The 22,063-nt window shown below is 39.9% G+C and overlaps 1 protein-coding gene across 3 annotated transcripts in view; it reads left to right on the top strand.

Annotated features, from left to right (window-relative positions):
• The window catches only part of CD86 (CD86 molecule), a 161,553-nt gene extending 149,901 nt beyond the window's left edge, over positions 1-11,652 (top strand). For all 3 annotated transcript variants that reach the window (XM_072613829.1, XM_072613830.1, XM_072613828.1), the window contains 2 exons: positions 10,246-10,291; positions 10,582-11,652. In XM_072613829.1, coding sequence (XP_072469930.1) covers positions 10,246-10,291; positions 10,582-10,639 — 104 coding nt within the window. In that variant the 3' untranslated portion in view covers positions 10,640-11,652. The remainder of the gene's footprint in view (positions 1-10,245; positions 10,292-10,581) is intronic.
• The last annotated feature ends 10,411 nt before the right edge of the window (positions 11,653-22,063 follow it).

The following is a 22,063-nucleotide window of genomic DNA, read 5'->3' as shown; positions in this document are numbered from 1 at the left end:
ACAGCTGGTGAGTGTCTGAGGCCAGATTTGAACTCAGGAAGAGGAATTTTCCTGATTTCAGGCCCAGGGCTCTATCCATTTCTCTTCCTAGCTGCCCCTTGGTCCCCTTCCTACCTTTCCTTTTTATACCTTACTCACCCTAGCTCAGCAATCCAGTGACACTGCCCTCCTTGCTGTTCCTCAAAGACAACATTCTGCCTCCCTGAGCCATTTTCTCTTCCTCATCTCTACCTCCTGTATTTCATGGCTTTCTTCAAATCTCAGCTAAAATCCTTGTAGAATAAGTTTTTCCCAATCTCCAATTGTCTTGATCTTGTTTGCACATAACTGTTTGCATATTGCCTCCTTCACCTGACTGTGGGGTCTTTGAAAGCAGGAACTGTATTTTGTCTTTCTCTGTATCCCTGATGCTTAGCACAGTATCTAGTGCATAGTAAACACTTAATAAATTTATGTTGTTGATTACTTGAGGAGATTAACAGATAGTGTGCTAAAGTAGATTATTGTGCCTAAGTAGACTTGTTGGTTACAGGATGCCAAACATGCAAATCTTGCCAACTAGCCATGACAACTCTTTGTGGTTCCAGTTCCCTGCTTACATCTTCTTCATTCAGAATCCTGCCCTTTGACCTTTTCTTCTATTATTCTTGACATATCCTCTGGATGGGCAGCTAGGTGGTGAAGTAGATAGAATGCTCAGCCTGGAGTCAGGAAGAATCATCTTCCTGAGTTCAAATATGACTTCAGAAACTTACTAGCTATGTGACTCTGGGCAAATCACTCCATCCTGTTTGCCTCAGTTTCTCCATCTGTAAAATGAGCTAGAGAAGGAAATAGCATCTCTGTTATCTTTGCCAAGAAATCCCAAATGGGGTCACAAAGAGTCAGACATGACGGATAAATGACTGAACAGCAGCAACAAATATTTTCTAGATATGACTAGGCTATCAATACTCAGTCAATGAGAATTTATTAACTGTTTACTATATGCCTGGCACTGTGCTAAACATTAGGGACACAGTGAAAGGCAAAAAACAAAACAAAACAAAAAAACCAAAACATAATCCCTGCCCTCAAGGAACTCACATTCTAATGCGGGAGACAACATACAAGTAACTATGTATTGATAATATTTAATATAAATTCTGGACTTTAATAAGGGCCAAAGTTTGAATTAAGAAGAGCCTGGACCTAATAGTCTCCTTTGTTTAACTTAGAGGATGCCTTTTGATGTCAAGCAAACAAATGGGACTTCCTTACCAGACCCTTCTTCTGGCATCTTAGTGATAAGGAAAAACACAGGTTATCTTGGGTTGTAACTTCAGCTTTGTCAACTCTGTTAAGATACCACAACTTCAAAGGCCTGGATATCTGTCATCAGAGTGGTGGGATTTTATCCTTATCTTATATCACAAAGACATGCTACAGAAAGGAGATTCCCACACTTGGGATCATAAAACCCAATTTGCACTACTTTGTTAATTGTCTTACCAAATTTGCAATGTGTTTATCTAAGAGCTCCTTCCTCATGGTAAAATGTACTTAAGACAGTCAATTTCTGCACTGAGTCAGCCAGTTCTGATCCTGGCTCCATAGAGCTATATAACCGTTATCTTTATGGGGAATTGTTTAATTAATTAAATCATAAAATGTATGCATTTAGCCTGTTGCCTTTTCTCTAATAAAGTTTTCAGGTCAACAGTATACACATGATATATCCAGTGTAAATGGAAAGTATTCTCAGAGGGAAGGCACTTGGGGGAGAGGGGTTAAGGAGTAAGGAGAGACATAGGTAAAGCCAGAAGAGACCTCAGAGGTCATATTGTCCAACCATTCCATTTTACAGATGAGAAATCTGTAGCCCAGAGAGTTTAAGAAATGACTAAGGTAACATGGGTAGAAAGCAGCGAAGCCAGGAATCAAGCCTATGTCCTTTGGTTCCAAATCCAGCATTGTCTCATTTCCTTTCACTTTGTTTTGTTTTAAGAAAAACTGCTGCGTGCATTTTGCTGTGGTATCAGTATAAATATAGTCTAACTTCCTGTAGTGGCATTTATAAAAGTCCTTAACAGATCAAGCCTGCTTCATGAAGAATTTTAGACTGCAGATACATGGGAAAAGAGAAGAACCTGAGGGATTATCTTGTCTAACCCTTGCATTTTTGTCAATGGAGAAACTAAGGATCAAACACATCATGAAGTTGGTGTTTATCCTTTGTTTTCAAAGAGGACCATGACATCAGGAAGGTGATGCCATGACTTGCAAGAGCTAGACAGAGAACCCAGGTCTCCAAAATCCCTACCACAAAGCCATTGTGCTTCCTAGAAGGTTGGACTCGTCCTTACTTCAGCCTGAAGCCCACAGGTTAGAGGTTATGATGACGTAAAAAAATTCACAAAGGTCAAAGTTGAAGAGGACTTTCTTAAACTCAGACAATAGGACCATCTGCTTCACATGGTGTGCCAAATCTACTAGCTCCAAATCAGCCTAACATTTCTCATTTTGCTTCTGAGGTAATTATTTTATCTAATTCCCACCCCTCCCCCATCACTTCTCTTATTACCTGAATTGAATGTGTATTAGGTGCCTTTGTTCCAGCATCTTTGAAACAGGCAGAGACAGTAACACTTAGAAAACAAAGGAGCTGCCCTCCAGCATCTCCTGGGGTATACCTGGAAACTGAAAAAATCCAATAATGATTAAAAAAATTAGTCTTTTTTTTCTTTTATAAGACTTCTGCTCCCAATCATGTAGTCTATTTATTTAACTAATGGATGGTGTCTTCATCAAAGCACGATGCTGCTGAACATGAGAATGTTCTGATTGTTACTGGGCTTTAGGTGCATCACACAATAGGATCCAGACACTTTAATCCTTAACAGAAAGAACAAGATGGCATCATACAGCAGTTAAATCCTCTGAGTTTGGAATGACTGTTTCTTAGAGCAGTCTGGGGAGTAAGCTCATGAATCCTTTAAGTATGGAACTCTGTTCAGTGAAAGATTACTACATACCCAAGCAAGCAAACACCCACTTACCAAAAAACTGCACCATCATAGCACCATGGAGAGAATACTTAGTCTGCAGTCAGAGGGCATCAGTTCATCTTATCATCGTCTGATACTCACTGCCTACGTGACCTTGAGCAAGTCAACTTCCTTAAAGCTTCAGTTGCTTCAGCTGTAAAATGAGGACACTGAACTAGTTTATCCTCTGATGTTCCTGCCAGCAGTAAATCTGGGATCTCCTGTTCTATGACCCAGTGTTACAACAGGAAAGAGCCTTAAAACTCATCCTGTTCAACATCTTACCCAGTCCTTCTATACTGTTCCTGACAGGTGGTCATTCAATCACTGCTGGATTCCTCATATTCCTGACTGCCTCTTGAAGTAGGCCTTCCCAAAGTTGGACTGTTGGCATTGTTAAACTGACTTTTGAATTGAATTGAAATTGGCCTTCAAGGCCCTATATCCCCACTTCTAACTTCCTCCTATTGATCTTAGTTTTATCTCCTGGAACAACAGAGGAAAGTCATGGGATCATAAATCTAGGGCTAGAAGGAGCCTCAGAAGGATCTTGTCCAACCCTTCCATTTTATAGATGAGGAAGTGCAGTATAGTATGTCAAATATGTGGCTGTAACTGTTATGTATTTCCTTAGTCTTCTTGTCTCTAAGCTAAATTCATTCAGTCCCATCATTCATTCTTCATATGATGTAATTTCCAAACCTTCACTACTCTAGTTACCCTCTTCATGACCTATTCTGATTTATCAACATCCTTATTGAAAGAGTTCCTTGAATTCAGCACCAAAGTCCAGAGGTGGCCTTACCAGGGGAGACTTAAAAAAGCCTATTCCTTTGCATGCTGTAGACCTATGGTCTCCACAATAGTATCTGTTCCCTCCTGGGGAATCATGACCTGACTCAAAAAGGTGTGTGATCGACCAATTGGAGAGTGAAAAGATGGGTTACATCACACTCTCCTCAAATAGCCCAATATAGGGCTCATCTCCAACAAGGCCACATGGTACTTTTATTCCCTGTTACTCTATAACTCTGCCCCAACCATCTGCTGGGTAAGCTCCCAGCTTCCTCCCTTCTAAGATGGGAGTCAGTCTCTCTGAACAGTTCTAACCTAACCACCACCCACACATTCTTGGCAGCAGCAAAATAGGTTTCATTCTGTTGTTTTTGTTGATCATTGGTTATTGAAGAGGACCATGACATTTGGAAGATGATGGCATGACTTGCAAGTGAATTGTATTTAAGTGAGGGAGGGCTGTGGAAGGTCACCAGCCTCATTTTTGCCTATGGAGCCATCTGGGTCCAGTGATCAGATATGAATCAGGATGACTGGAGATGGCTCCCAGTTGCTAAGGTGAGTCCATTCTGAAAATACATCTCCCTTCCCTTCTATTCTTCAGAAGATGGCCTCTATTCTCTGGGACTTTCTACTTTGGGTGGGACAGAGTGTGTCAAACAAGATGAAATGGTTAGTGATATTCTTTGAAGATTTCATTACATTATTGAGTTCTTCCACCCCTACTCCCCCTAAACTTATCTTTCTTCTAAACTTCCTTATTACTGTTGAAGGTACCAATCCTTCCAGTCACACAGGCTCATAACTTCAGTGTAATCCTTGGCTGCTTCCTCACTCCATATATCCAAATTCAATCACAAACAAATCTATTTCTACAGAATCTTTAGCATATTTCTTATACTTCTTGTTAGGGCAGCAAGGTAGTGCAATGGATAAAGTGTCGGGCTTGGAGTCAGGCCCAAGTTTAAATGTGATTTCAGACACTTACTGGAGGTATGACTCCAGGCAAGTCACTTCACCCTGTTTGCCTCAGTTTCTTCATCTGTAAAATAGGCTAGAGAAGGAAATGGCAAACACTTTCCAGTATCTTTGCAAAGAAAACCCCAAATGGGGTCGTGAAGAGTCAGACACAACTGAAAATGACTGAACAATGACAAATCTCATTAGTTTCTCTGCCTTGCCTCTCTCCTCTCCAATCCATCCTCCACACAGTTGCCAAAGTGTCTTTCCTAAAGCATAATTCTGACCATGGTACTCCATGGTCAGAAAACTCCAGCAACTCTAGGCTCAAATATTATTTCATCTTTACCTTATCCTTTTAAAATATGTTTTGTGTCATTTTTTGTAATATACAAAATGTTAGTATAGTAGTATACAGTATAATTTATGAATGAGTAAATATACACATTTTAGGGATGCATGATCAAAATGTTTTGCTGATAAAGATGCAAATTAAAAAAAATTTGGAGACCACTGCTATAGACACCAAATTCCTTAACTAAATAATCAATAAGTTAAAATGCAGAGAAAGCTTTATTTTCAGGGTTGAGGGGATCTCTGATCCACGTAAGTGGTTTTGACAGTAGGATCATAGAATTAGAAACAGAGCTAGAAAGGGTAGGACTTTATGGGAAGGTCCCTTTGTAGGAATTTTTCCCTGGTGGAGCTTCAATGTAGTTATGGGACATATAGAAAATCCCCATCTCTCCTCCTATCCCCTGACATTGTAGGGAAATTCTGTGGTCTGGGGACAAGGTGTCCAATTTCTCAGTGTGTTTGTTGCTATGGTTAGTGTTGGTTAGTGATTCAACCTGTTTAAGAAGTTTCTATTTAGAGAGCTGCTTTCAACCACTTGCCTAATCAACTAACTGTAAAATGTAAGGAGGCTTCTGTTTAATTAACTCAGTTAACTGCTTAAGGGGATTTCTTGATGTTAAATGCTTCCCTTAATTAACATCTCTATCTGCTGGAAATTATATTTCTTCTAATGCTTCTCTTTGATATTTTATATCTGGGCACATCTCTGAAACTTCTGGAGCCTCAGCTTCCTTAGCTATAAAATGAGGGGGATGAACTGGATGCCTCTGATGTCCCTCCTGGCTCCAAATCTATGATACAAAGATTTTGTTAAGACCTCACTTAACAATTCCATCACACTCTTGACTGTTATTAATGTACCCAACTAAGACACCCACATCTTATTTACATAAAATGCGTCCAAACCAGTTCTTCCTCAAGCCAGAGTTGTTAGTCAATTAGCTAATAAACCTTTATTAAACACTTGCTGTGTGCTATGTGCGCTGTGCTAAGTAGTGGTTGTGGCACTGAGTTAAAAAACCAACAAATCTTAAAAATAAGACTTTTAGATGTCTTTAAAGATTTGTGATTCCATTAGAGGCAGCTAGGTGGCATAGAGGCTAGAATCAGGAAGACTTGAATTCAAACTTAGCCTCAGACACTTACTTAGCTTTACGCTAGTTATTTACCCTGTCTGCCTTAGTTTCCTCAACTGCAGAATGGACATAATAAAAGTACCTACCTCTCAGGGTTTTTGTGAGGATCAAATCAAATATTTGTAAAGCACTTAGTAGACTGCTTAGAACATAGTAGGTTTTAATAAATGTTTTTTTCTCTTCCTCCCTTTTTTCCTTCTTTCCTTCCTTCCATCCTTCCTTCCTTCCTTCCTTCCTTCCTTCCTTCCTTCCTTCCTTCCTTCCTTCCTTCCTTCCTTCCTTCCTTCCTTCCTTCCTTCCTTCCTTCCTAATGAGTAATTCTTGTAAATAATCTTTCATTCAATGCAGATTTATAAACTCCCCTATGCCTTCTTAAATGGTACAGTTCCATCTACATCTTCCCCTAACTTCTCCATAAGGGATTCACCCCACACACTGAGACTCTCCTCTGTTTTAACATCTCTGGTATTTATCACTTGGTAGCTACCTTAGCATAACATACAGCTATCCTATTTTTTTTTTCATTTTGCTACATTGACAACTCATACATATCCATAGTGATGTCTTTTATAATACTACAGTATTGTGTTGACTTTATTTCCTCCCCCCCACACACACTTAATTTCATTGTGTTGGTTTTGGCTTAGCATTCTAGCCTGTGAAGGTTATACTGAATCTTAATTTCGTCATCCATCATGTTAGTTTTGTATAATTTGCTCATTGGATAATCATCCCCTCTGTGAGTCATTAATGAGAGTGATTAAACAAAGTCTAATAGTGTAAGTACAAGACACAACTGTTAGGTTTGAAAATTAAAGGTAAACTGAGAGACAATGTTCTGAACATGATCAATTTATTAGTCTAACAATAACCAATATATTGAATCAACGGCCTTTCAATGACCACAGACCATAAGACAGGGTTTGTTAGATTTCATGTAGTTTTGGAAGTACAAGAGATTACAAATATAGAGTTGCATAGATGGGGAAAACATTGAAATTGGTTCCAGAGTAGGCAGCATCATGGGGGTGGGGACAACATGATTGGTTGGAAATCAGGAATGAGGGCTAACAGCAACCCCCCTCCCCTTCCCTTCTGTGATTAAGATATGTTCATTGTTTGAGTCTATCTGCAAAGTTAGAGATAGTGGACCAGATTCATCGGGTAACAAACCTGACATCCTTGATAGTTTGGTGGTGTAAAGATACTAGACCAGCCTCCCTTGTGTCCATCTGCCTCCTTCAAGGGTATTTCCTTTACACAAGAATAAAACAGTGATTAATAAGAGAACTGAATTTCTAAATTTAGCTGATTACAAGACAGTTGAATTTCCAAACTAAGTTCAGAGTGACTTAGACACTTACAGGACAAAATCAATTAACTGTAAATATGAACAATTAAAGAAAGACAAAGAATCAATCTATTTCACAGCTCTATGGCACTTCACTAGGATTCTCCAGTCATTAATGAGCTCTTTGGGAATAAGGTTGTGTAGCCTTCTGCAAATCTATCTCTATTCTCCAGCACATATTTAATTATCTTTTTAATTACTTTATTAAAAAGATAATCATTATCTTAGTAATATCTTGAGAAACTTTGCTGATGCCTTGCTTTAAATAAAACACCACCAATAATGCTAAAGATGAGCTTGACACGACTATCTTAATGAAGTTACAGGAGCCATCTCCAGCCACCCTGATCCATATCTGGCCACTGGACCCAGATGTTTTCAGAGGGGAAAGTGAGGTTGGTGACTTTTCACAGTCCTTCCTCACTTAAATCCAATTCCCTTGCATTGCCTTCCTGCTGTCACAATCTGGTTTGAGAATGAAAGACAAACAGCAATAAAGCTATGTTGACTCTTAAGAATCACCACGTTCTTTTCAAGTCTGACAAACCAAAATTTAATGATATACTTCAGAAATTCACTAAGGATCAATGTCAAACTTGCCATTCTGTGTTTTGCTGAGTCCATACCCTTTCCCATTTAGAAAATCAGGACATTTGTCCTTCTCTAGTTCTTGGGCAACTCTCCTGTGCTCTATGACGATTAGGTTTTAAATCATATCAATGTCTTGAGTACCTTTGTCATCTAATTAAAAATGTTAGGCTGTTTCTTCACCAACTTTGAGCTGACATTCTTTTTGAATTATCCTTCTATGTTTTTCAGTTTAAAGATTCTTCCCTGGGAAAATGAAAACAAAATAGGAGTTAAATAAATCTGCTTTCTTTTATTCTGCAGGATCATGTCACTGCTCTCAAACCATCAGTGACTCCCTCTTGTCTCTAGTTCACATGGACTATTTGTGCTTGACCTGTGGTAGAGCCTCATATGTTGGTTTGATCAGGCACAGTTGGACACTGTACCTTGACCCAACATTGTGATGTTATTTTGATCCTCTTTGAGTATGAAAGACAACAATACATAGATTGTCTTGATGATAAAAAGGAAATTCTTTAGCTTGGCACCTTCATAATTTGGTCCTAGCTACCTTTTCAGCCTTATCTCATATTACTTTCTTCAATCGATTCTATGTTCCAGCAAAATTTTACTACCAGCTGTTCCTTGAGCTCTATATTCCACAAATTTTTCCACAAACCATCCCCCATCCCTGAAATGTGTTCCTTCCGCAATTCTATCTTTCGGATTCTTTACCCATCCTCAAAGATCAACTCAGTTGACACCCCCTTCATGAAGCCTTTTCTCTTTCCCCTTATAGGAAATCAGCATTGTTGTAGTGGAAAGAACAGTAGATTAGGAGGGAGGAATTATTCTGTACCTCAGATAGCCCAAGAACTCACAGACTACCAAAGTATAAATGACTGATAAGGACTACAGTTAGCTGTTTCAGAGGTATTCACATTTTAACAGGGCATAAAATCTGAAACAAAAGGAGTGAGTTTATAATTGTGAATTTTTGACATCAATCACATGGAATTATGCAGCAGCTAGGTAGCATAGTGGATAAAGAAATGGGTCTGGAGTCAGGAAGATTCATCTTCCTGAGTTCAAAGCTGGCCTCAGACATTTACTATCTGTGTGACCCTGAACAAGTCACTTAACCCTGCTTGCCTCAGTTTCCTCATTTATATAAGGAGCCAGAAAAGGAATTGACAAACCACTCCAGAATCTTTGCCAAGAAAACTCCAAGTGGGGTCACAAAGAATTAAATGTGACTAGAAAATGACTAAGCCACAATAAAGATGGAATCATAGGACCATGGAGCTAAAACTCAAAGGGACCTCAGAGACCATGTAGTCCAAGGCCATCATTTTGCAGAAGAGGAAAATGAGGCCCAGGAAAGTTTAAGTAATTGCTTAATTGCCCAAGATCACACAGGTAAGTAAATATAAAAGACAGATAATTTGACAAATTCCAATTCTCTTTCCATTGCACCTCTTCCCTGTCCTCTCCTCTCTTCCTGTCCTCCAATACCAAACCATACAGCACGTGTCTATTCCAACCACTGCTGAAGCTGGCCCTGTTCCTCCTTCTGCTATAATTCACAAAATTTGGATCTGAAAGGGATCTTAGAAATCATCTAATACAACCCTTAACTTTACAACTGAGTAAAGTAAGTCCTAGAGAGGGAGAAATGACTTTCCCAGGTCCTACAGGTAGTAGGTAGCAGCACCAGAATTCAAACCCAGTTCTTTCGCCTACAAATCATAGCACGAGATTTAGAGTTCCTGGAGGAGACTGTCTAGTCTGACCCTCTCATTTTACAGATGAGAACATGAGACCAAGAGAAATGAAAGACTTGTCCAGCTTGTTAGTGAATGTTTGAGGTAGGGTTTGACCTTAGTTCTTCCTGATTCCAAGTCCAGCACTTTATCTATCCATGTGCTACTGCTGTTCCTATACTCTCATCACCATGCTGCTTCAACATGCCTTGGAAGCTTTGTTGCTCTCTTTCTGTTTTCCCACAGTAAATTTCTTTTCTAAAATTGTGATTTGTATCTTATTCCAGAAGCTACTAGAGTGAAAACAGAAGATACTGATCATCCCAAAGAAAGGTGAGTGCTCTGACCACATAGCAAGTATCACAAAACACAAATAGCTTAGAAAGAGCAATAGGAGTTTGGAGGACAGATGGACCTAAGGAATGGTCTATTTCTATGTTGTCCTTCCTCCTTCTTTACCAATTCTTGCATTCTCCCCCCTCCATTTCTCCATGTCACCTCTGCCACCTCCCCATACACTTCTGCCCCCTCCCCATACACCTCTGTCCCCATCCCTGAGGACTTAAAAGAAAGAAAATAGCTTAGGTAGGATTCTCATCCCAGTCTTACTTTCATTTTCCCAGAGATGAAGCTTTGGAATCATTGAGCTATCAAATGTGTGAAAAGAGAGGAGACAGATGATGACACAATAAAAGATTAAAAGGAATTACCTGATAGAGAATTGACTCAAATTCATCAGAATGCAAGCCATTCCCCAGTTGATAAATGGTCAAAAGATGTAAACAGGTGGTTCAGATGAAGAAATCAAAAGCATCTACATACATATGAGGAAGTGATCTAAATCATCTTTGATTAGACAAATGTAAATTAAAACAACTCTAAGGGACTACTTCATACCTACCAGGTTGGCTAATATGACCAAAAAAGAAAATGATAACTGTTGGAAAGGATGTGGGAAAATTGAACGCTGATGCACTGTTAATGGAGTTGGTGACTTGATGCAACAATTCTGGAGAGCAATTTGGAACTACGACCAAAGGGCAACCAAACCGTGCATACCTTTTGATCTAGCAATATCACTATTAGGTCTGTATCCCAAAAAGATCATAAAAAAGGAAAAAGATCTACATGTGCAAATTTATTCATAGAAGTCCAATTCATGGTGGCAAAATATTGGAGATTGAGGAGATGCCCATCAATTGGGGGATGGCTGAACAAATTGTGGTATGGAAATGTAATGGAATACTATTCTGTAGTATGAAATTATAAACAAGTAGATTTCAGAAAAATCTGGAAAGACTTGTACAAACTAATGCAGAGTGAAACGAGGATTACCAGAGCACTGCATTCAGTATCAGCAACATTGTATGCTGATCAACTACAAATGCCTCAGTTCTTCTTATCAATGGACAAAGGAAAATGATACCCATAGTCAGATAAAGAACTGATGAATTCTGAATTCAGTTCAAAGAATATTTTTTTACTTACTTTATTCTTTCTTGTATTTTTTTCGCTTTTGATCTGCTTCTCCTTTCATGTCTGTAATATAAAAATGTTTTACATGACTACATATGTATAAACTGTATTAAGTTACTTATTAGTTGGAGAAGAAGGGAGGAGAGGGAGGGAAAGAAAAGAATTTGGAACTCAAAATCTTACAAAAATGAATGCTTAAAAATTTTCTTTTTGTGTAATTGTGGGAAAAAATAAAGTACTATTTAAAAAAAAAAGAATACATTGAGTTTTGAATTCAAAACAATTTATTGATTTCTGGTTAGACTAATTAATAAATTGATTATTAATTACCCAGAAAAAAGAGTTTCCCATTCAAATTTCAAATCAATAACCCACCCCTTGTCATCACTGTGTTTCCCTCTCCATGTGTTTTTGCTAATATTATTTATATTTCCTTATGTTCCTCTAAAAGATAATATTGCTGTCAATAAGTAACTGGGGGACTCAAAGCTATGTTTAAGTATTTCAGAAGGCCTCTCTAGAGGCCTCAGTATTCTTTCTAACATCTCTTCCCGAAGACCCAGAGACACAGTTCTCTCCCCGTAGTGGTAACTCAAAGTCAAACACATCTGGTAATTGGTTCCAATTCTTAGCAGAAAGCAAGAGGGTCTTTAGGACCAACAGTACTTGAGTCAGGATTTGAATGTACTCCAATAACTGGTGATATAGCCTGGAATGTGAGCTTTTTCCTACCATGACCTCTGAGAGCTGGCTGCTTGCACCTAGTAATAAAAGTAGCTTTTACATAGTGCTTTAAGATTTGCAAAATCCTTCCTATATATTGTCTCATACTATCCCCACAACAGCCACAGGACGTAGGTGCTATCATTATCTCCACTTTATGAATGACAGAACTTATACAGAGGTTAAGCTCTTGCCCAGGATCACACAACCAACAAATACTTAAGGTGGATGTGAACCCCAGTCTTCCTGATTTCAAGTCTAGCACTCCAAATGCTACACCGTACAGTTGCCTTTTAGTTGGAGAAGTCAACAGGTTTTCCTGAGGAATAGTACCTACCTAAGAACTGCCTAACAAGTATGATTCATACAAATCCAACAGGACAGAGAGGAAGCAAATAATGACAAAGTGAGGACTTCAGGAGCCTAGAGACAAAGAAAACTGAAGGAAGTTCAAGAGCTTTTTAGGACAGGGTACCATGAGACCTAGAGAAAGATTAAGCTTGAGGACAAAAGAAGGTGCCTTATCTGAAAAGGTTCAGAGCCCAAAGAAGAATTTCCAAAGGTGACTTCTGAGTGGAAGGGTTGTATGATGAAGGGTGAGAGAGGAAGGTACCCTTAAAAACAAGTGTAAAACAACTTGTTGGGCTCTATGCACATATTAAATTGTAAGAATTCAACTAAGCAGGGCTGTGGGTGAGGGGGAAGGTGATGACCTCATTCTACAGGCTTTGCTTTTGCATTGTTCACTCTCATTTGAATAGATGATACAATGCATTTTGGGACCGCTAAAAAAATAACCATACTGGGTGAGACCCATATAGCCCTGTGGGGTTTCTGTGACAGAGCCCCTCTGAAAAAAGTTTAAGGAGAAAGGATCTCCAACTAGAAATGAAGAAGAATTACATGGATTTCTTAAGCTCAAGTCTAAGTGAGTATCTTGATAGAGATGTTGCTGAGGTAAGGAGTATTTTTTTCCTGGAGAGGAAACACCCATTCCAGTTGAGTTTTGAAGAAACATGTAGACTCATCCTTATGGATGTATGTGTGATCTGTCTTATCTGAAGGAACTGTAGCAGAAGAGCCTCTAGACTTTAAGTCAAAAGGACAAATTTACATAAGTAATTTTTTATAAAGGAGAGAAGATATCTCAGCTAAGGACTCTAGCTGGAGTCAGAAACTTCAGTCACAGAGAAATACCACAACCTTGTGTCCAGTAGAGCCATGACTAGCAGTGACCACACTTCCCACTGATGCTTTATGTATTTGTGAGGGACTGTGCCCCAGGTTTATGGCAGGGGGAGAGTCATATAGTTTATTGCTAATTCTCTTACTGTGCTATTTCATTAAGTACCTTTAATTTCAATTAATTTTGTCCAGATAGTAAAAGAAAACACTTTTGTGGAGGCTCATGAGATACCATTTTGTGTGACTATGATATTCGTGCTTCTTATTGACCTTGCAGCAAGTATTTCTATGGCTTCATTTATTTTGTTTCATCTTGTTTTGTGGGCTACCAATTGAACAGTCAAACTTTTCTACCAACTGATCCCCAAACATGATATTCCATCTCCAGTACCTTTGTACAAATGATCCCAGTCCCTGGAATGTGCTCCCTAGCCTCTTGCACAACAAAGCTCAAGTGTCATCTCCCATAGAAAGGATCCCTTTCTGTATCTTCTCATTAGTTCACTCTCCCTCTCAAAATTACTTAATATTTAAGAGGACCATGATATCAGGGAGATGATGACATGATTTGCACTTGACTTTGTTTTGAGTAAGAGACAGCTGCTCAAGGTCACCAGCCTCACTTTCTCCTCCACTGCCCTCTGGGTCCAGTGCCCAGATGTTCATCAGAACTCACTTCATAAGGAGGCCTATTCACTGAATGGGTGTTATCTCACTCAAAGTGAGAACCTGAAAAGACTAAAAGCCTAAAAGGGTCAGGGTCTCCCATTGCATCCTGAGCCATCTCTAGTCAGCCTGATGAATATCTGGCCACTGGACCCAGATGGTTCTGGAGGAGAAAGTGAGGCTGGTGACCTTGCACAGTCCTTCCTCACTCATATCAAAGTCAACTGCAAGTCATGGCATTATCTCCCTGATGTCATGGTTCTCTTCAAGAATGAGGGACAAACACAACGACAACTTAGTTATCTGTATATATGTTGTCTTCTCCTTCATCCTTCTCTCCTATTCCCCCACCTCCCAGTGGAATATGAGCTCCTTTGGATTAGGGATTGCTTCCACTTGTGTCCATTTTGTCCTGCACAGGTGCATGTACATAATAAATGGTTAATAAACCTTGGTTGAATAAATTTTATCTGCTTCAAATGATCCCTGTTGTGTCTTCAAACCTCTTACATATTTGTCGGAAGAAGAATGAGATGCTTTCATGTCTCAATCGGTGTAGGCTGAGAGGAGAGCACTTCCCACATAGCTGGAGGTGGTGAATCCCCTACAGCCCAGGGAACCAGAGGGAGGAAGCTGGGACTAAACTGAGTGGGAACTTAGGAGAAAGAGAGTTGGGGCCAAATGGGGAAGCTGGAGCTCCTCCCTTCCAGGGCCATCCCTTTCCGAGTTGTGGTACCAATGGAATTGGATAGATTTGATAAGATACCAGCAGGAATTTTTGTCATGAACAGCCAACTGGGTAGTCAAAGAAACAACTACTATGGCCTTGGTTCCTCATCATACAACAAAGGGAACAGTTGGCAAAAGTCACCAAAGAGCAGAAGAGATAGCGTAGCGGATAGAGTGCTAGTCCTGGAGTCAGGAAGACCTGAATTCAAATCCAGTTTCAGATACCTATCAACTTCGCATTTTTTCTGTTTCAGTTTCCTCCACTATAAAAAGAAAATAATAGCACCTCCTAGGGATGTTGTAGAGATCAAAGGAGGCAGTATTTGTAAAAGTGCTTAGCCCAGTTCCTGACACATAGTAGATTTATTTGCTTTTATTCTTGACCTCAAAAAGACCACGAAGATCAGTCAGCAAAGATGCTGACAAAGTGCTAAGCCCTTTGATGAACCAAGGGATAAAGGAACAGAAGTACATGTCAGACACAAAGAACCAAGGAAGCAGGGTTGATGATTTTTATGGGATATCAGCCAGTTGGTTGCCTGGTGTTGAACTACACATTTTGGGAGGGACCAAGGGACTGGCTAGAATTCTGATTTTCTTACCACCTAGTGGGCAAGGGGAAGGATCCACTAATCTTCTGAAAGAGAACTGTGATAATAGGGTATCTCACTTCCCAACTAAAGCTGAGGGAGGAAGAACTGGATTCTGGACTAGCCATGGGCCCAGCAGGTCTGGAAGCCAAGACAACCAGAGATTTTGCTAGCAGGAAGTCCCAATGGAGTAGGTAGTAGCTGGCTGAGAGGAAAATAATAGGGCTTTATGGCTGAAGTCCCTCTCCCCCTCTGAGAAGGCGTTTTGTCCCAAAGTGAAAAATATTAAACTGGGAGAGAGGTTCAAATCCTGAGGGCTTTCCTAGTGGAGGGGGATTGGTAGGTCAGTCATCTGGAGATACAGGATACTTTTTTTTTTTTAAAGTTGCAGTTTTTTTTTTTTTTATTGAGATACAGGATACTTGTAGCTCCGGATGGAACCCAAATGAAGCTACAGGGCCTAGCTAGTGAAATTAGTTCAGAAGAGCCAGGAGAATTCATGGGGCAATATAACACCAAAGGCCTTTGGGAAAGCAGAAGAAATCTGACTAGAGAAGAGAAATCATGAAAACAATCCAGAACAGCTATGGAACCTCACATATTTCAAGAAAGTAGGTCTCTGGGAGGTGTACAGATCACACTCTTTCTCTACCATAAAATGCCAAGAAACTTTCTTTTCTTCTTTTATTTCAAAGAGTTTTTATTGACTTCCACATTTACCAATGTGTCCTGAACCTGGTATATGGAAAAAGTCTGACGTAATACATAGTATTCCACACTCATACTCATTTACCGCTGGGTGGTGTTCATCCTTCGTTGCCAAAGAAGACCACACCATCACAGAAATGGTGACACGACTTGCCTTGACTTCGTTTTGAGTGAGGGAGGGCTGTGCGGGTCACCAGACTCACTTTTCCTCCAGAGCCATCTGGATCCAGTGACCAGATATTCATCAGAATGACTGGAGATGGCCCAGGATGACCTTGCACCCCTGAAAAGAACATGAGAAGGAGACGCCTTCCTGTATCTCTTCTTTGAGGGCACGCCCTTTCATTATACTTCTTAGCATTCACTTTCTACCGTTTTTCTAGATGTTCTTTTCATTTAAACTATTGTAGTTATTGTGTAGGGCAGGTAGGTGGTGCATTGGCTGGAGTGTTGGGTCTAGAGTCAGGAAAACCCTTCTTCCTGAGTTCAAATCCAGCCAGACATACTACTTGTATGACCCTGGACAAGTCACTTAACTCTGTTTGCCTCAGTTTCCTCATCTGTAAAATGAACTGGAGAAGGAAATGGCAAACTGAGTAGTGTCTTTGCCAAGAAAGCCCCAAATGGGGTGGCAAAGAGTCAGACGTGACTTAAATCACTGAACAAAAACAACAAAAGTCGTTGTATATTTTCTGCTTCTGCTTACTTCATTCTGAATCATGTCTTCTCATGCTACTCTGTTTTCATTCAATCCATCACTTCTTACAGCACAGAAATATTCCACCATATCCATGTACTATAGGTAGCTTAACCATTCCCTAATTCATGTATTTCTCTTTTCTTCTTAGAGACCACAAAAATTACTACTATCGTATTTTGGTGCACGTAGAGTCTTTCATTTTTGTCATTTATTTTCTAGCGATGTATTCTTAAGAGTGGAATGTCTGGGTCCGAAATACAAGGCCATTTTATTCACTTTCATTGCATCATTCCAAATCCTTTTCCAGAATGGTTGGAACAATTCACAACTCTATCAATAGTGCATTACTGTGCCTGACTTTCTACAGTCCACCTAGTACTCATTGACATCTTTTGTCATCTTTGCCAATTTGGATTTCTTATGTGTGTCTATATGTATTTGGCTTTCAGGGAGGCATTAATAGTTACCTCTAGAGTCTCCTCTGCTCACCCTTCCCCAAGGGAGACTTTGATTCCTGCATGCAGGGGAGCCGGGGATTGGGGTCAGAAGGCTTGCCTCTGTTCTCCTCAGAGAATGTATCCAAGCACTTTCTCTGGTGGTCCTCCATGCCTAGAATGTTCTCCTTTCTCCTCATTACCTCTTGGCTTCCTTCAAGTCCCAACTAAAATACCATCTAATACAGACAGGAACCCTTTCCCAATCCCTCTTAATACTAGCACCCCCTCTGTTAATTATTCCCTATTTATATATTACTTAGCTTGTTTGTACACATTTGTTCACTTGTTGTCTCCCCCATTCAGTTGTGAGCTGCTCAAGGGAAGGGATTGTCTTCTGTTTGTCTTTGTAGCCCAATACTTAGCTCAGTGCCTTGTATATAGTAGGCACTTAATAAATGCTTATCAACTGATTGACCAAATCAGAAAGGGAGTTGTTAAGCTAGAAATATATCTATCTGCCCCAACCCCAAGTATTGTTAGGAAGACTTTTTGTTTAACCTACTCTCCAGAAACTCTATCTCTCAATTGGAAATACCCCCAAGTTACATCTCCAAAGACTTGACTCTCTTCTGGCCAAATAGCCATTACACAAAGACACATAATAAATAATAAATAAATCCATTTATTTAAGTCAACAGGACTTAAAACAAACATAAAAATCAGAGGCATTATACAGATCGTTGTACAGATCAGAATAAAACAGAGAATACAGAGAGAGAGAGAAAGAGAGAGAGAGAGAGAGAGAGAGAGAGAGAGAGAGAGAGAGAGAGAGAGAGAGAGAAAATTTCCCAGAAATCTCTAACATAGTAAGCTGGGAATAGGGACATGATTGGGATGTTGGCTAGTCTACATATTGACTTCTTCCTGGAATCTTTCTGTCTCTATGGAGTCCCATTCCTAAAGAGAACCCTGGACCATGTGTGTCTTCTCTGGAAGCTGGAAGTCAGCATCATCTCTCCTCTACCTAGCTGTCACTAACACCACCAATAAGGACAGGCTTATGCAAATGGGCTTGAACCCTGGGTTACAAGTGAAATATTTTTTCATATGGTTGTTAATGGTTTGCCAATTCTTTTGAGAATTTTCTTTGACTATCTATTGGAGAATGACTTTTTTTGTCATCTATCAATTATTATTAGTTGCCTATATATCTGGCATATCAGGCACTTATGAGAGATATTTGATACAATGATTTTTTTCCCCAGTTGACTGTTGAATTCCGATGATATGATCCAATGAATTTTGAGTCCTAATTTCGTGCTTGCCTTAAAACTGTTGAGAAACTGAAGTGTTTAGAGAATGTGGACGAATATGTCTAGATGCTGCCCTCTTGTGGTAATTACTGGCCCTGCTTCTCTTTGAACTAGCCTCCCTAGAGTCTTGGGGTGGATTGCTGGTAGCACATTGGCTCCATTCAGTTGAAGAAAAATGTATAGGAACCTATTATGTGCAAGGCATTGTTCTAGGTGAAGCCCTGCCCTCAAGAAACTTACCATCAAATAGGAAACATGAAGCATATACAAAATGCATGGTAAAAAATAGAGTATGAAGAGAGAGAAGGGAGAGATCCACACCACATGCCATAAAACAATTTGGGGAGAAAGAATTCATAGGATCATTGGCTTAGAGTTGAGAGGGGTTTTAGATGCTCTTAGTCCAATGCTGTCATTTTACATATGAGGAAACTGAGGCTAAAGGGATTAAGTGACTTTTCCAACGTAACACAAATACTGGCACTCAAAACATGTCCTTTGACTCCAAATGCAGAGTTCTGACCATTGTACTACACAGCCTCCTACTTTGAATGGAATTTGCCTTGTAAAGAAGGCTGGTTCCAGAGGCTCCCCAAACCTGGTTGGTTGTTGCTCTTTCTTCTCAAGAGGACCAAAATGACATCATTATGCTAGAGTCAAGTTTCAATATGTCCGACTGTAGCTGATCAGACCAACATGAACTCAGAACGTTCTACCACAGGCCGGGCACATACAGTCTGTGTGAATATTGGGGCAGATTCTCTGAATTTGCTCATCACATACTTCTTTTGAGCTACTTCAATTCTGTTTTGCTCATAGAACACAGGTCTTAAAACCTAGTCTGTATAGGAAGGAGGAAATCCTAAATAAACACATTAAAAAACTTAAGAGTCTGAGGCAGAGTGAGCTGGCTGATAAATCCTTAAAGCAGATATTAGAAAAACTGAATTTTATTACAGTATCAGAGAATTAGAGCAGGAAGGCGCTGTAGAAATAGAATAGTTTGATAGTAATAGTGTTGGACCTAGATCTAGAAAACCTGAGTTCAAATTCCTGCTTTGCCATATACTAGCTGTGTAACCTGGGACAAATCACTAACCCTCTCTGGGCCTTAGTGTCCTTATCTGTGAAATGAACTCAGACTAGAGGGTGGCTGAGGTCACTTCTGTCTCTAGATCTAATACAACTTCTTCATTTTCTGATGAAGAAATTGTGGCCAAAAGAGGTTAAATGACTTGCCTACGTTATGTAAGTAGCGAATGGGAGAGCTGTTGTTCAAACTCAGGTTTTCAAATCCAAATGCAGAGTTCCTCGTACTATACTACTGGTGTACCAGATACTTGGCTTATTCAGGAGGCCCAGGCTGATTTCAGTAGACTGGAGGAGGTGAATGTATTTATTATTCTGTTCCTGGTTGAACTTCTACTCCCGAGATATTGGGTTCCAAGTGATTTGAATTCCCCAAAGTGATATCCTTCCATTCTCATTTTGCAAATCCAGAGCAGCTGCCTAAATGAGACTGTCAATGCAGGCCAGGGTATAGTTAAGGTGCTGCTTGGTGATACATCAACTAGTTAGATGCTGTTTCTACCAGCCTGCCTGCCACTCTGTAACTGTTCTAAACAAGAATTTGCCCTGAGGCGTCTGCCCTGAATTAGCTCAATAAGAACCCAATTCAGAGTCAATTCAGCCAAAAGAAAATCCAATAACAGAATCATCCAGTTACTGGTTTGGTATCATGTAGGTAAAATACCTTCTTGATTCAATATCAGGGTTAATAGATTCAGTCATAGACTCATGTTTGAGATACCTTTGGTCAATCAGTGAAAAGAGAAAAAAAGGAAAGTTTTTTCTTTAAATATGAAAAAAGCCAAACCAACCACACCTGAGTTCCTTATTCAAAACCATCCATGCATGTTACCCTGTGTTCATTTCCTTGAGGCCTAAAAGAAATACTAGCTCAAAAAAAAAAAAAAAAAGTACAGGGGAATTGCTGAGACCAGCAGAGTGGTGCTCTGGAGAGTTGGATTTGGTTTCAGGGGACCAGTGTTCAAATCCTGGTTGTGACACTTGGCCAAATTGAGTAACTTCTATGGGCCTTAGTCTTTCCATCTGTAGAATGAGGGTTTTTCAAATTGGTGGATTCCAAGGTTCTTTACAGTTCTAACACTATGATCCTGATGAAATACATAATGTGGGGGACCAATGAAGAGTCTCAAAAAAAATCTCCAATTACAAAGATGGCACTTAAATCCATCTCCACAAAATAAATTTAAAAAGCAAGTCTAGTAGCAGAGCCAGAGAGAGAGAGAGGTGTACTACACAGGAAGAAGCCTATTTCCTCCACACACAATAGTTTTATCCATGTGGGTGAGTGATTCATGGGAGAGGGGAAGAAGAAAGGGGAAGCTTGTCATGGTTCTCACAGAAGTTCACTGACCTAGTCAAGGGAGGAGGAAGATCACATGTGATCATTGGAGTTTGGAGGAGAAAGATGGAGTGAGGAAACAGAAACAGCAGAGGGATAGAGCCTAGAGCCAGAACCTCAGATTTTGACCCTGACATCGTGTAGAGCAGAGGTATCAAACATGGGTTCATGGCCCACAACACTGCCAAGTGTGATCCAAACCAGATTAAAATGGAAATGGGAAATGTGTAGTGAAATAGATAAAAATATAATAGAACAAGGATAATATTCATCTGTGGGTTTCTAAGTCTATATGTGGCCCACAAGGATCCTTATGGACTGTTTAGTGGTTCCCGTTTCTATTTGAATTCAGTATCATTGCAATAGTCACCAGATGCCTGTGAGAGAAGTTAGACCATAGGGAGAAGCTGAAGAGTTAGGCAGGCGTGCTTGAAAAAGGAGTGCAAAGGAAGGGAGGGGAAAGAGACAGGAGGGAGAGGAAGAGAGAAGTAGACAGTGATGCTACATCTCTTGTTTTATCTTTTGTTGAGAGCACAGAAGGGACAGACAGCCAGACAGAGACAGAGACAGAAAGGGATGGAGACAGAGACAGAAACAGATGGAGACAGAGACAGAGAGACAGAGATAGAGAGACACAGAGACAGAGAAACAGAGAGAGTGCTTCTATAAGCACAGTAAAGTCAAAGGGGCAAAGGGAGGAACAGTTTAAAGGAAAATTTAAGAAGACCATCAGAGGCAATCAAGGGATCTTGGTAATTTTGGAGAGGGTGGTTTCAGTTAAGTGATGAGGTAGGACGTCACATTGCAAAGAGCTATAGATCGGGTGAGATAAGGCAATGAATACAGACAGCTTTTTCTGGATCTTTGTCAGAGAAAGGCAGCAGAGCGATAAATTCATTCATTCCACAATCTTTGAGCCTCATACTATGAAATCTTAGTGTAAGGCACTGTCAGTCATTTAGAGACAAGCCTACTTTACTCCAGTAATCTGGTGAACGAATGAATGAATAAGAATTCCCATTTATTAAGCCCTTCCTATTTAAGTTCTGGGGATACAAATACAAATGCAAAGACAAGACAAGAAGCTTACATTCTAAGGAGGTGCGGGGGGAGACAATACATATAGGGACATGGTGGGAAGAAAAGGGAA

Source organism: Notamacropus eugenii, chromosome 5 (assembly GCF_028372415.1).
Source record: "Notamacropus eugenii isolate mMacEug1 chromosome 5, mMacEug1.pri_v2, whole genome shotgun sequence".
NCBI classification, from domain to species: Eukaryota; Metazoa; Chordata; class Mammalia; order Diprotodontia; family Macropodidae; genus Notamacropus; species Notamacropus eugenii.
The sequence above is the reverse complement of the archived record's forward strand: the minus strand, read 5'-3'. Positions and strand labels throughout refer to the sequence as shown.